General features: G+C 37.2%; 1 protein-coding gene across 1 annotated transcript; it reads right to left on the minus strand.

Annotated features, from left to right (window-relative positions):
* Positions 1 to 7,489: 7,489 nt before the first annotated feature.
* On the minus strand, positions 7,490 to 13,333 carry LOC100367531 (deoxyribonuclease-1-like). Its single transcript, XM_002737061.4, has 8 exons — positions 13,214 to 13,333; positions 12,342 to 12,514; positions 11,731 to 11,846; positions 11,215 to 11,327; positions 10,757 to 10,911; positions 9,559 to 9,655; positions 8,572 to 8,623; positions 7,490 to 8,083 (listed from the first exon to the last, which is right to left on the minus strand). The coding sequence occupies exons 1-8, from the start codon at positions 13,331 to 13,333 to the stop codon at positions 7,623 to 7,625; spliced, it is 1,287 nt and encodes a 428-aa protein (XP_002737107.2). The 3' UTR covers positions 7,490 to 7,622.
* Between the last annotated feature and the right edge of the window lie 878 nt (positions 13,334 to 14,211).

The following is a 14,211-nucleotide window of genomic DNA, read 5'->3' on the forward strand; positions in this document are numbered from 1 at the left end:
TTACTGACAGTTCACGCGGTTGAGACCAGCTTTGTACTGTGTATTAACCAGCTGATAAGTAGTTATCAACACTTATCATTTACATGTTTTCACAGTGTGTGACCATTTCTGAATGTAAGAAGTGGTCACCGTATTGAAAACAAATCATATGAGGTAAGTATCCAAAGATATCACATTCAATAAACCCTTCGCTATCATACTAGCGATGAGTCGTAGGTGTAGGTGAATCTCGTGTGGCTATATGATGGCTTTTATGGACAGCTAATTGAGAAATTCTGAAGTAACTGTTCAACATTTAGACTGGGATTATTGTATGTGTAGTAAAAGCATGGATAACAATTATTGATCTGGTATGTTTGGAGTAATGGAACATCTTTGGCAGGTTATGGGCCAATTGATGTCAACATTTATACTTGTGCACTGCCAAATACATCAGGAAAAGAAGTCTTGCCTACGTAATATCACTGCTAAATGTCATAGTTTTGCAGCCTACCATTCGAGTATTATGACTCACAGGCAAAACGGGATCCCAACTCACGACTACGCCCACCTCACTACGCTGATAACTGTAAGCGATAACAAGTACTGTTCAACAATAATACCGCTAATATATATCATACGATCTAGGGGCACATAATACTAGTGTGTGTAATCTTTCTACGACGTTGACATATGATATAGTATGAATCTGCACTTTTGTGGGGTGTATATTAAAGTCGGTCCGATTTCTTCAATATCTCCTTTTCAGTTATAAATAAATTAATAATGATCAGCATACGCAGACATAATATAACTGTCTCCTGAGTTAGCAGCATAAGAGCCTGCATCAAAAACATTGAAGTAGATTTCAAGAAAATATTTTCTGGAATATAATACAAGTATATTTATTTATTCAGCCATTATTAAATATTCATTGTTACCGACTAAGCTCAGATTCTCATCTGATTTTTCAAGGCTCAACATAATAAACTGAAAAAAAAACTTTGGGAGAGATGTCATGGAAACAAATCAGGTACCTAATTTCAATTTGCATTTTCTATTTTTTTTATATATTTGATGGAGCTTTCGCTCATAAAGACTTTATGAGCAAATTGTGCGCATTTGTACTAGTGGTAATCAGCCGCGTCCATCTGAATGTGATGACCTGATTACTTCTAAAATTGGACGTATACACCATTATGTGAACTCGCGTCATAGCGAAACGACTAAATCGAAGACGACTGTAGTGATGACAAGCAACATGTCATATTTGAATATTTTCAACACTGAAATTGATTATTTAACGAGATTGTATTTTGAACCGCGAGGTCAGCATCTATATGTAATGTTGTGTGAATGTATATTGTTGCATATATCTTAATGCTCCAGGTTTCCGAGAGTCTAAAGTGGTACGTAGTATATACGCATATGTGAACATAGTAACACAGAAATTACCATGAAATACAGAAATAGATTGCAGTAAAGTACGTTGTTGTTCTTTAGCTCAGACACTAAAGTAGCCACGATGTCACATCTAGTGTTATGTTCATAATATGCATGTAATTAAATTAGTTCCTATAAACCCATGGTTTCTACGTAACACGACTACGTTGAATACACTTTTTATTTAAAAAATGAATATAATACAATCTAGTTATGAAAATATTCGGTCTTTTTCCACGACGATGTTGGTGGATATATACTTGTTTCCGAGAGCAACCTGGTATCCCGGTAGAGCGGTCATAGCACTATCTGGCAGTAAAATCGCACGTGGTACATGTCTCTGTATACAAAATGATCACAATGAACCACAATAAGCTAGCGCTATGAATGTCCTTACACTGCCTAACCTGTGATCAAATCACCATTATATTGAGAAATTACTATTGTAACTCAGTCCACTCTATATGTAATCACGCTCGTTTGTTAGATTCAGTCACAGGAAGTATAATTTAAAAAAAAACACTCGTACTCGTAGATTACGCGTCCTTGTAGCACCGTAACTTAGCGACCAATCTTCTGTGCGTGTTAGCTCACTTCGTCTGGCACGTTTAGTCAGACTTTGGTGAATTCTTCAAGGTTACAGCTTTTTTTGATGTCTAAATAATTTGGCGGCGTCTTCAAGTGATCTCTTAATGTGCTAGAAATTATTCGGTTAGAAGTAATCGAGACTCTACAATTCCAAAGCACGTCAATACCCGTCAGTATGATTATTTATAATCAGGTACACACGCAGCTATACTCAGTACTATTATATATCGCATATTGCTTTTTGACGTATGTGTATGTCTGTGTGTGTGTGTGTGTGTGTCTGTTTGTCTCTCTCTCTGTCTGTCTGTCTGTCTGTCTGTCTGTCTGTCTGTCTGTCTGTCTGTCTGTTAATGAAACTTGGTACATAGATGGTCTGTTACATTGCGCAGACCTTATAGTTTCACATTAATATCCGGGCATATTAATTACCTTATTTGCATAGAAATGAGTCAGTTTCCAGCTTTTCCATCAATATCTCAAGTACGCATCATCTTGTTTCAATGAATCTGGGTAAGACAATGCGACGATCTAATTAATTTTGGGGGTATATACATCCAGCTTTCCACAGTTTTTTTTAAAGATTAAACATCACATAATAATGACACCTGGTACATGTGTACCCTGAAACAATACACAGACCTAGATTTATGCATAATAATTGCTTAACTTGCGTAATAATTCATTTGGGTCATTGGGGTAAACCAGGGACATGATTAGTATTATAAACTTCAATAACGTGGATTACATTGTTTTCCCAATTAGCAGACAAATATTAGTTGCCAATTTTTAACTAATTTTGATGTGTCTCTCAGCACACAGGATTGAAACATAGCTACAGGTCACCTTGACCCCATGCTTTCTCCCAGTACGTGGCCAGCTGACTGAAACTATGTCGCAATCCCAACTTAGTTACGACGCACAAAACCTACGTCTAAATTGTATAAATTAAAATAAATTGTATGTAGCCAGTACCACTCCAGACTATTTTTTTTTATTCATAGACCAATTCAAATACACTACACACACTAGGCTAGATATTTCATACAAACATCAATTACAAGAATACTTCATACATCAAATGTACATGCTTCAAAGGATTACCAAATGACTGTCATTAAGACATTAGTGACACAAAATGAACAGAAAAGTTTACGTTTGTATATGCTGGTATCAATTGTGTATATTCACCATGAATTTAATGGATGGAAACGTCACAGTTCACAACGCATATATCCTTATTACATATATTAATCTAAACATTATTGGGATAATTATTTTAATATTCAATTTCAATGTCACTAATACTTTCTGCTGACAGCATGGTAACATTGCTATGTTTGATATACCAATAAGAACAAAAGGGTTAACGGGTGGTAGTCGTCGCGCTGCGCATGTGCGATATTTGTGTTGATAAACATTGATTTTCCCATAATTCAATGCGCTCTTCTAATTGAAATCACAAGTTTGAGGTTCGACCTGGGCGCGACTAGCACTAATTATCGCTTGTGATACCTTCTAAACACCTAATAAAATACCCAATTAAAGCTTGGTGACGTCTCAGTTTATACTCGTTGATCTGCGCAACGCAGTCGCCATCTTTGTTTATATGATACCCATATATCTCGCGCATACAATTGTTTTAATGAAGTTTCTGAAACGTGGAATCTTGTGGAGTCATGAAAGACCCAACAACAGCCTCGGCATGTAACACTTTTAAAGATATCAAACAATATCGCTACCTCTGACAGCATTTAATATTCTAGTGGATGTAATGCAAGAAAAAAATCCAATAAATAAACACAACAATCGAAAGCAGTCGAAAATACATAAGTAATGTTTTAAAAGGTTGACAATAGGTTTCGAAACAGCGCCACAGTATGATAGGTCACCAATAATTCAGGCCCTGTACAATGACGGCTTTCAATATTACTACAACAATCTGTGTTAGCGAAATCAATTCGAGTACAAAATACGACCCTGCAATTCCCAAAATGCAGATCATACACACATACAAATACAGTGTTCACACTTATACAATGTGCGTTGCGTTGTTCCATATAGCCTTGTCACCATCCAATTAATATTACACAGCTCATAATGATTTTAAAAATAACGATTATATCAAGCTGTATCTACTGACCATTAAACAAAGCAACGCTAGTGAGTTCACTTTACATAATGGGGAAGCGGTGAGTGCAAAGTCGCACAAACTCTTGGCCTTCCACTTATAATCAATTAGTCAATGACAATGGCAGATCGCAACTGATTATTCTTTAGAGAATTATGTGAACGGAACTGACAAATACAGGGCATACGTATCAATGTCAATGCGTCACATGTCATGCCGAGATCAGATTGCAGTTACGTGTGTTTTTTTTGTTTTTTGTTTTTTGCGTAGCTAACTCTGCGGGTTAGCTCTCTATCGTTGTTTTCCTGCGAATAGGCCCGGGCGAATAGGGACCCACTCCATCGTTCAATACATATATAGCATCTTTATTACACATGAATCTGAGAACCCTGCTCTATACTACCCTGTATCGGCCTGAAAACGGGGGTTTTGAAGCAGCAGGCGTCGATAATTCTGCGTAATGATTGACCAATTCCCTTCTCAGTTTATTCGTGGACACGTCTGCCACATCTGATGGTCAATGGTTGATTCTAGATTTAACCAAATCAACGCTTACGCAAACTTTGCTACTATCTACACTCCATCAACCATTTATTAGCATACATGTACATATTGATCAACTAATGACCTCACCATAGATGTTGTGTAGACTGTATCAATGAATTGAATATAAATACATGACACCGTCTTTCTTGTTCATCTTTGTTATGTCAAGTTTAATGCTTTGCTGTTTTTGAACTACTCAAGCTGGCTACTTCATTCCAATTCACAATACTGAAAACCGGTCTTTATGCTTGTTTACTTCTTGCAGAGGCGACGGCAAGACATTGTGCATGGGGGCGAGATCTTCTTACAATCCCTCTCGCCGAAGGCGCGACCTTACAGGGGATCTGGGCATGTTCCCCTGGAAATATTTTGAAAACTAGACCCTCTGAAAAGCTATTTCCTGCATTTTGAGAGGCAAATTTTGCTGACATACATGACATAACGCAAAGGGTTTCAGCTTGATTTTTGGAGGGCGACGCCCCCTAACATTGTTTTCGAGGAGGCCACCCCCGCCCGTGCCGTCGCTACTGTCATGTGTATGTGTGTTACACTTGTACTACAAATGGGTAAAATTGCATTACTTATATTACCTCGTGATTCAAATTCGAATTCCTGATGTCCCTCACTGGAGAAATAGCATATTAGGTAGTGGAGTGCCCCGGCGAGGATAATAGTTCGCTGCCTTGATTAATTAAGTGGTGCACAGAGTCGCATGCTTTATCAAAGCGGCTTAATTGATATATATATGTCAACGTATGTGGTTCGTATCTAATAGAATAATCAGTAACAACTGATCAATTGCTTTCAGCGTATTACGAAGAATTTACAATAAGGTACCATTTAATCCGTATATAAGTCGTTTTATAATCCGGAAACTGGCCTAGATGCACTCAACCATGATATCAATGAATGTCAATGAATGAGCCCATCGCCTCGATTTTACTTCTATTAGAACTGGTTACTGTATATGACACTGTAGACATTGATAGACTAAGTGTTAATTATTAGTTGACAAATTACGAATCACTTTAAATCTACTACTCGCAGCATGTTTCATGTAATGTTTTTTACAGATGTGTTTTTTGAAGAAACAAAATCCCAAATTGATCGGTATGATCGCTCATACTATCTTTAAATTGATGATATAGTTTCCCGCGTATTTGTCAAACCAAACTCAGCCCTTGATCTATGGCGCTGTGAAAGACACGATTCAAAGTATATCTTAACTCACTTATAATGTAGTGAAATTCCTGCGTACGGAAAATCAAATTTAAATTATTGCTAGTTTATGCATGCCCATTGCGTTCATTTCATCTTACGTCTTTATTTCAAGTGAATATTCTATCGTAAATCAATAATTCCGATCTATCATCACCATAATTGAAACACAGTGGCCTTCAACATCGCTTCAAATGATAATTAACATTGCGGCTCAATTATCAGGTATGTTATTCATGCAATCCGTCAGCCATTTTTCTGGGATTGAATTAGAAAACATTATTAGGTGCCGTTAACATCGCGATGTGCCCTGTGTGTATTTTCATACAACTATGTATGGTCACTGTGTCCAATTTATACCGTAATCCCCGAGGTTCTCTCGACTAAACTTAATCTCAATAGATGGTGCCCCTGGAGACCCGTACGCAACTCACGACCATCTGTTTCCACTTGCAAGGGATTTACCCCGTTTGCATATAGCGTGTATGCAATGCTTTCAGTGTTCGGTGATATTTCGGCGATGACCGTTATTTATTTGGCACTAGTGACACAGAAAATGTTTCATTGAAAATAAAAATCGGAGAAAAAGGATCGATGGTTGGACAGGTATTGCCGCTTCAACGTCTTTGATTATGTGTATCTCCGTGTAACACGTGTTCTTCAAATTGCAATAAGAGCATGGCATTATGAAAAAAAACGTACGGGGATGAATCCATTGAAGAGTTTTCCTGTCATGTCGATACTGACAATACACAATTTCAGCATGACAGTATCTTGTTGAACAAAGTATTAATGCACTTCCTCAATATTCTTCACTTCAGAATAAAACCCGTCGTATTCAGTTCATGTATAATAAAAAATGAAAATAAACACCTGCTAGGAGGTAATATATGCCTTGCTGTACCTATAGTTTATTAATTCAAAAGGATACCCTAATTATTTCACAACTTTTAACATATTTAAATACAACATATGTGATTGAACAAACACTTTTATCAAAATGTGTTCAATATTGATCATGACAAATAGACGGTGTTATCCGCCATTAGACGGTGTCATATCCGAAAGTAGTAAAACTTTAGTTAAGCTTAAAGTGACATGCTTCTTTTTAAAACTGCATAGTATTTGTGCTTATCATCTGGACTGCATTTGTTTATAAGGTATTGTAAATATCAAACCAATTTCTAAACATTTGTATATACTAACATCGTTAACGCCTGTATACTGACGGTTTGTTCTCCTCCAAAACACATGCATACCATTCATTTGTTTGTTTGTATGTAAATGGTTCAGCCAGTAATGTTCAGAAATTATAATTATGGTGAAACTTAATATAAGATGTAACATTGTAAATATATCAATGTTTGTGCATTTTGCAACGGATCTTTGCAAACCATCCCTAAAGGCAGGCTATTCAAAAGCATTTAAATTCGAACACACAATCAAAAGTAAATCCGTAAGTTCAGACGATCAAACGTTTCACAAAACAATCTCCATGAATACTCCCATAATGCAACTCTAAGATGGTGATCACCTTCCTATTAATATAGATAAAAGGAATCAATGCACATGAAACAAAATATGTTTGGCATATTCAGAATTTATTTTGTTACATTATACTTGCAGGCTTAAGGCGCAAATAAGAAGTCGGTTTATTGAAATTATAAACACAACCAATGCGAGGGCATATCATGTGAATGTCTAGCATCAACGTGTCATTTTAATAATCAGTTCCCAGTTCGCTAATGGCTTCCCAGATGTACTGGTCATAATGAGACATCTTGATATTTATGGAACATTTTGCAGTTGATTTTAAAACACACACCACTTCGACGCTCCAGTCGTCGGTTGCTATGGGTGACAGGGAATCTGATACTACCCGATGGAAAGCGTGTACAAGATTCTCCACGACAACGCTCGTCTGATCGCTGGAAATCACAGACGGAAAACTTTCACCCAGAGAACGAACAATCGATATCACGGAGGATCGTCCACTTGTATGTTGCCAAGCAACCACAAGAGTCACATTTCCGTCATCATTTTTATACTGAGACGTCTGGAAACCGTGCTCGCTCGAAGTATTGGCGAAGGAAATAACGTCATCTGAATTCAGCACATGAAATTCATCAGTGACACTGAATGATCCCTGTATTTTGATGTTGGATTGAATGCAACTTTCAACTAGAAAACAGAAAACAAATTAGTTTTTACATAATCAGTGTATTTTTGTATATATAAAGATACTTTTAATGTGTAAGGATGAATATTTCAACAAGTTCACGTCCATTGCTAACTCTGATCAAACGTTGATTGTGTCAATGAACAACGTTGATCACATTTAGACAGAATTTATTCTAATATTTTCTTGATTTTGTTATTGGTTGATTGATTGTTTCAAAACTGATATACAGACAACTTGCTTACACAAATATTACGCTTTTAACAACTATACGTCGATTCATGCCCATAACACATGATAGTAATGATAAATATACTGGCGCATGCGCATACTAAGTTTCGCTGTCAACAATTTACAACAGTGTTGGATTGTAATAAGTTTCGTTGTGAATGACGTAATCCTTTGTTAACTATTTGGAATTTTCGTAAACATTAAAGGTCGATCATCAACTTCTACTGTGATAGAGTGAAATATGAATCGTATTACTTACGTTTTGGAAGCAGTTTAAACTCCACGGGATAATGGTCGCTGACCGCGGCAGCCTGGGAAAGAATTGCAAAGTTAATTGATCATCTCTAAAACATGACCCTCTAGCGAAAAACGGTTTGTGGGTGGACACCATTACGTAACCAGGTGTATTTAAAATTTTATTTAGAATATTGCATTTTATTATTGACAGACGACCACAGATCAAAACAATATCATGAACGGCATTGCTTCCATCCATTTACGTCATAGAAGCACTCTGTCGCTAGGGGGCGCAGCTTACAGGAACGGCCTATTACGCGACATGAATGTAGTCTGATTAATTGCATTCCTTGTACGTACTATTATACTATTATGGTAGACGACGTCACAGTGAATCATGTGAAGTATTTCGCGACTAAAATCTGAGTCAAAGAACTCATGCTTACGACAAACAGTTATGTACAATCGTGTGCATTATTTTAGACAACTCACAATTTATATCCAAAAATGCAAAAATTGTGCGTCGAGCTTGGGCAACTCCGTTAGTTCATTTGTTGATTGTCACACTTTTGTATTTGAGTTCTGTATTTTTGAACATTTTTTGTCAGATTTCCGTGGTTTAATGTCGCAGATGTATATTCAGGCGTTTAGGAGTTCGGAAAGTCGCTTTTAGAAACTGCTCAGTCAATTTTAATGATTTATTTTTCTATTTGTGGTTAACATACAATATCATAATATTAAAAATAACCTAAATATATTTAAACGAGGTATATACTCTAAAATTCAACTAAATTAAATAAATTTGACGTAATTAGTCTAGGGAATTTACTGATGCCAGTTTTTGTTTTAAAAATATGTCTGATGTCCGCCGTGCCCGTAATCAACCACTAAGATATGCTTTTATCAGGGCAGAAAAACACGTGTGGTTTTATGACGTAACACACGTTCATGATATCGAAAAGTTCTATAAAAAATAATTCAGTATTAAAAAAGCAAAAATACGACGTACCTGATCGTCTGTTAAATCAAATTTCTCATCGAAGTACAGAACTCTGGAACTCTTGGGCCAAACAGCGCCCTCCAAGGTGGTCCCGCCAATTACAATTCTGCAAAACCAAACAGATTCAGTGACAAACGTGACTCATACGCCCTAAGTTGACTTCGTGTAAAGTCGTCCTTCCGGGTAAGAATTCAGATATAACTGATATAACTGCGACAATATCAAGTCAGATTTTAATTTGGAATGTGAACATTCCACAACAATACCGGCATATACCAAACTAGTCAGAGTCAGTTCAATTTTTCACAGCATAATTACATTTATAGTTCTCTACGATTTTTGATTGACTTAAATTAAAAAGTGTCTAGAAATTGCATCCTTGCGAGAAGACACAGTCAATAAACTGTATCAATATTCGATTTCAAAAATACAGATAGAAAATATCGAGTCATGTATCATCGTAGGTAGACTGGCATAGTCTGGGCGCTTTATTTGTTTTTAAATTTAAAAAAAATAGTGAAATTAAGGTGTTAACGCGAAATCCCCTGTAACCGCGAAATCAACCCAGTCTGGACTTTTTGTGCCGCGTCCTCTGTGGTGACCTTTAAACTATATCTAGTTAACCTTTGTACCTGAAGATGTCACTTTTGTTCATGTTTCTCGATCGTCAATCATAACAAACGAATTACTATTTATAACGTTCCGTACAAATTATTCTAATGGAGAGAAGTAGCCTGCGTGTAGCTTTATCTCGCCTGGGGTACAGTGAAGCGCGATCTGCACAGAAGACCCACAATGTTTACATCATTATGCAGCGCGCACACCCCACTCCGAGTCTTTTCTGTATCCGTTCAGTGATGTCACTGCATATCGTGAATAAATAATAGCAACAGATTCGCTGCAAATAAGACCAGTCTGTGCTGGTTTCGCGTTCACCCCATTCACTATTTTTTTTCCAATTTTTTTAACTGAAATAAATTACCACACCTGAGCCAGTCTACATCGTAGGTACAAATGTAAAGTTTCCCATCAGCTATCTTGCAAGGATTTTCTGAAATGTTCTTTCGATCCCAAATTACAATTTTCCGCCACGGTTGGATCTGTTACAAAAGGGTGCACATAATACTGATCCTACGTCGTCCAACCCTGGCGACGGACGGGCCGCGAAACCTACAGCTAATTAATAAAACCATATAAATGACAGTACCTGTCGTATGCGCAGAATGTACTTGCTACCGTGGTGTCCTCGCGGTCGTCAATCAACCACGTGAAACGCTTATCTGTACGTAATCGGATATAGTTCCAATCTTTTGATTTAACATAGTCACAACCAGCGTTGAAATCTCCAAGGATGATGACGTCCTGTGTACAAGGGAAAATTTACAGTATACTTCGTTTGATCGAATTACGCAAATGTACACGCGCTTTACGTTAGTGGTACGCATCAGTAATTCAAAACACGTGCGAATTTCATTTTATTACATGTACTTTATTATTTATTAATTTTAAGGAATGCTATTTTGTGCATGACCAACGAAACGAAATCAAGATGCAAAATCCAAAGATCGCTATTCACTTAATATTGCGTGTCACTCAATAATGACGGTAGCCACTAGAAATAGGAGTATGGGAGTATGGTAAAATGTCAATCACGTGACTTGTTACCTCTATATTCCATCTGCTCACGATGTCGTCATACACATCGGTGAGATAATCAATTTCTTTCACAGCGTCATCGGGCTTTGTGTGTATGGCCACCATCACGAAATCTGAAACAGCTGATACAACAAATGGTAAAATATAATAACTGTTGTCAATTGAACAGCGCCAGCATTAATTTGAAATCAGGTAAAGATGTGGGATTTCTGATCTAGGGGTACATATTTTCATGATAATACATTGACATACTGATACTCCGTTGAAGTTTACTTGCGACAGATCAAATGCGGATCATATACGCAGACGATAACTTGGGGGGAATTTACTGCCTTGAACTGTGTTTGAACCATCACGAGTATGTAGTGTGACTAGTCCAAGTTAGTTTTGTGTGTACTTATTCATGAATATTCATATGTGTCAATTGTGTAACTCTCAAATTATTACTGTCGGTATACGCAATCATGTTTTAAGTTGCCATGCACAGATTATAGATTACTAGTAGAAAGAACAGATCTATCTCACCTGTAGAGGGCGATGAGAATCGAACGATGAATGGTTCTCTTTCGAATTCGTCTGTTCCGTTCTGTTCTTCCCCGTCGTCATAGTGGTAACTCTCAGTCATATTCACCGAGTCGGTTCTGTTGAACATATTTTACAGATTTTATGTTTTCAATTATTTGCCTCGATGATGCGTCTTTCCCGGAATTCTCGTATATTATTCGTACCATCAAATATCATCACTGCGCATTCAACGCATTCAACCTTAAAGCGGGAGGGTAATCACCTGCGCACGGGCGTGAATTGAGTCCCAAGCGATGATAACAACACGCTTGTTTGTAAACAATGACAAGCTATGACCATCTGACTCATGTCCACGTGACGACTCTCGCGCTTTAACTTCGAATCTTACACACCACTTTGATGACACGTGGGATTTATTCAATTTGTATTCAAGGCTAGAGCTTTGGCGTTCAAAGGACACCCATATTCAAGACCAAAATGAACTAATAGAAATAATGTAGGGAATATCAAAAGACACGTAGACAAATTCATTGAGCTTCGGGGCAAATGCCCTCGATGCCTCTGAGGAATTCAGGATTTGTATATAATAACTCACTAAAGAACAAGATTACCTGTAGAAAAATGCATATTGTTCCTTGGAATGTGTTCTTCCTAGTCGATCACTGATTTCTATTGAGTACTTGTTATCCGACGCACGGTTAATTTCAGCCAATAACCGCAGAATGGCAGTTTCAGAACTATCCCGTATTTCCTGTATCAGTATTACGTCATTACGCAGGATAATCTACGAAACAAACGTACATAGTAATAGTTTGTACACAAATTTCGAAGCGAAACAATTGTTTATACATATCTAATAGTCACTGTAAATAACGCTGAATGTTTTGAACATGTCATAATTTTGTAATTGATATCGAATTTGGATAAACCATTTGGATAAAGTGCCGTTTTGACTGCTAATATTACAGTACTTTTTCGACGAATTAATAAACTCCAGTGCGCATGTGCTTCGAACAACCAGATCCGGGCACATGTGCATATATGCCCTTTCATTATTCCAACTACCGCATACTATTATTTCGCCAAAACAAAACTCTAATGTTTACGAATCAATCTTATTGCCTTATATTGTATTTATCAAAACGTGATCTGTAACAAAATGTACCCGCGTTAGACCGCCCTCTGCGGCGATCGGGAGGCCTGTGAAGACGCAGCCAGCTTCGAAATATAAACCACTCTTATCGATGCGTCGTGCAATCATGTGATGTGAAACGATTTAATTTTGTAGACTGTTACACTTTCACAGTGTTCATTATCCTGATTTTTAGCAGTTGATTGTAAATCATTGTTACGATACACATTTTTTTTTCGCATAGTTAGATAATTTAGTTTCCTTGGGAGTTTATAACTGTTTTCACCCCCAATCCCCCCCACCCCATCCCCATAATAATAAACTCGCCACTGAGTGGAAACAAATCTTTACCTTTTTGAGTACATCCATCACAAGAGGGTCGGACGCCTTCATCTGTCCAAAAACCTGCACGTTGAACGCGCTTAACCGCAGGTCTTTTATTTCGCTTCCTTTGGTGTGGCCCGTTGCCATATACAGTAACACCAGGACAAGGCAGCAGTGTACATGGAATCTAAAAGTATGCATTATTTCACTTCGCTGGGTCGACACTTGATGCGCTTGTACTCAAATTTGCTGGTAGCAAATTTCTGCAATTGGAAAAATACAACATTATTTTATTTAGTCGACATGATGATGCACACACAACAATAAACAGGTGAACGCACGATTGTCGAATATAAATTTGTCGGGTAGGGATTTGAAACCTAAAGCGAACACGAGTGCATAGTGTTTAACATTACTTTATTGTGTATTGTATCTCGTCAGATGCGCTATTTGAAGTATAATTTATAGAGAACAATGACTCAGTGAATACTATGGGAGCATAATATTCGTCTGTACCCATATTTAGTATATTTAAGTGATGGTGGAGGAGGCTGCAGCTGCTTTATCAAAATACGGGGTTACCCAACAGTGGCTCGTTAGTATTGAACGACAGGAACGGAATGAGGCTCTGTATAATTCGAAAAAAACATTTTTGAATAGAATTGCGAAAATATTCCCAAGATGATGTAACTCGGTATATGCCAGAAATACTGTTTGTATCAAAGTCGTTGATTTTGTTAACACACTTACTGAATCGGTTATGTTTTTGAAGAAACAACTGACGCAAACAAGACGCGACGCGAAGACTGTGGCGTTTCAAAATATAATGCAACAATGGATAGAATTGCGAAATTTTCCCCAGATCGTGTAACTCAGTATATGTCGGAAATACTGCAGCATTTGCATTGCTTTTAAAATCACTCGGTGCATTCTACACTAGGAGTTGTTAATAACTATCGTATCTGACAGTGATATGACGCTATGAAAGATGACATATAATTCAAAGTGAAATTAACAAACATAAT

The sequence above is a fragment of the Saccoglossus kowalevskii genome, chromosome 21, assembly GCF_978046115.1.
Source record: "Saccoglossus kowalevskii chromosome 21, keSacKowa6.1, whole genome shotgun sequence".
Taxonomy (NCBI): domain Eukaryota; kingdom Metazoa; phylum Hemichordata; class Enteropneusta; family Harrimaniidae; genus Saccoglossus; species Saccoglossus kowalevskii.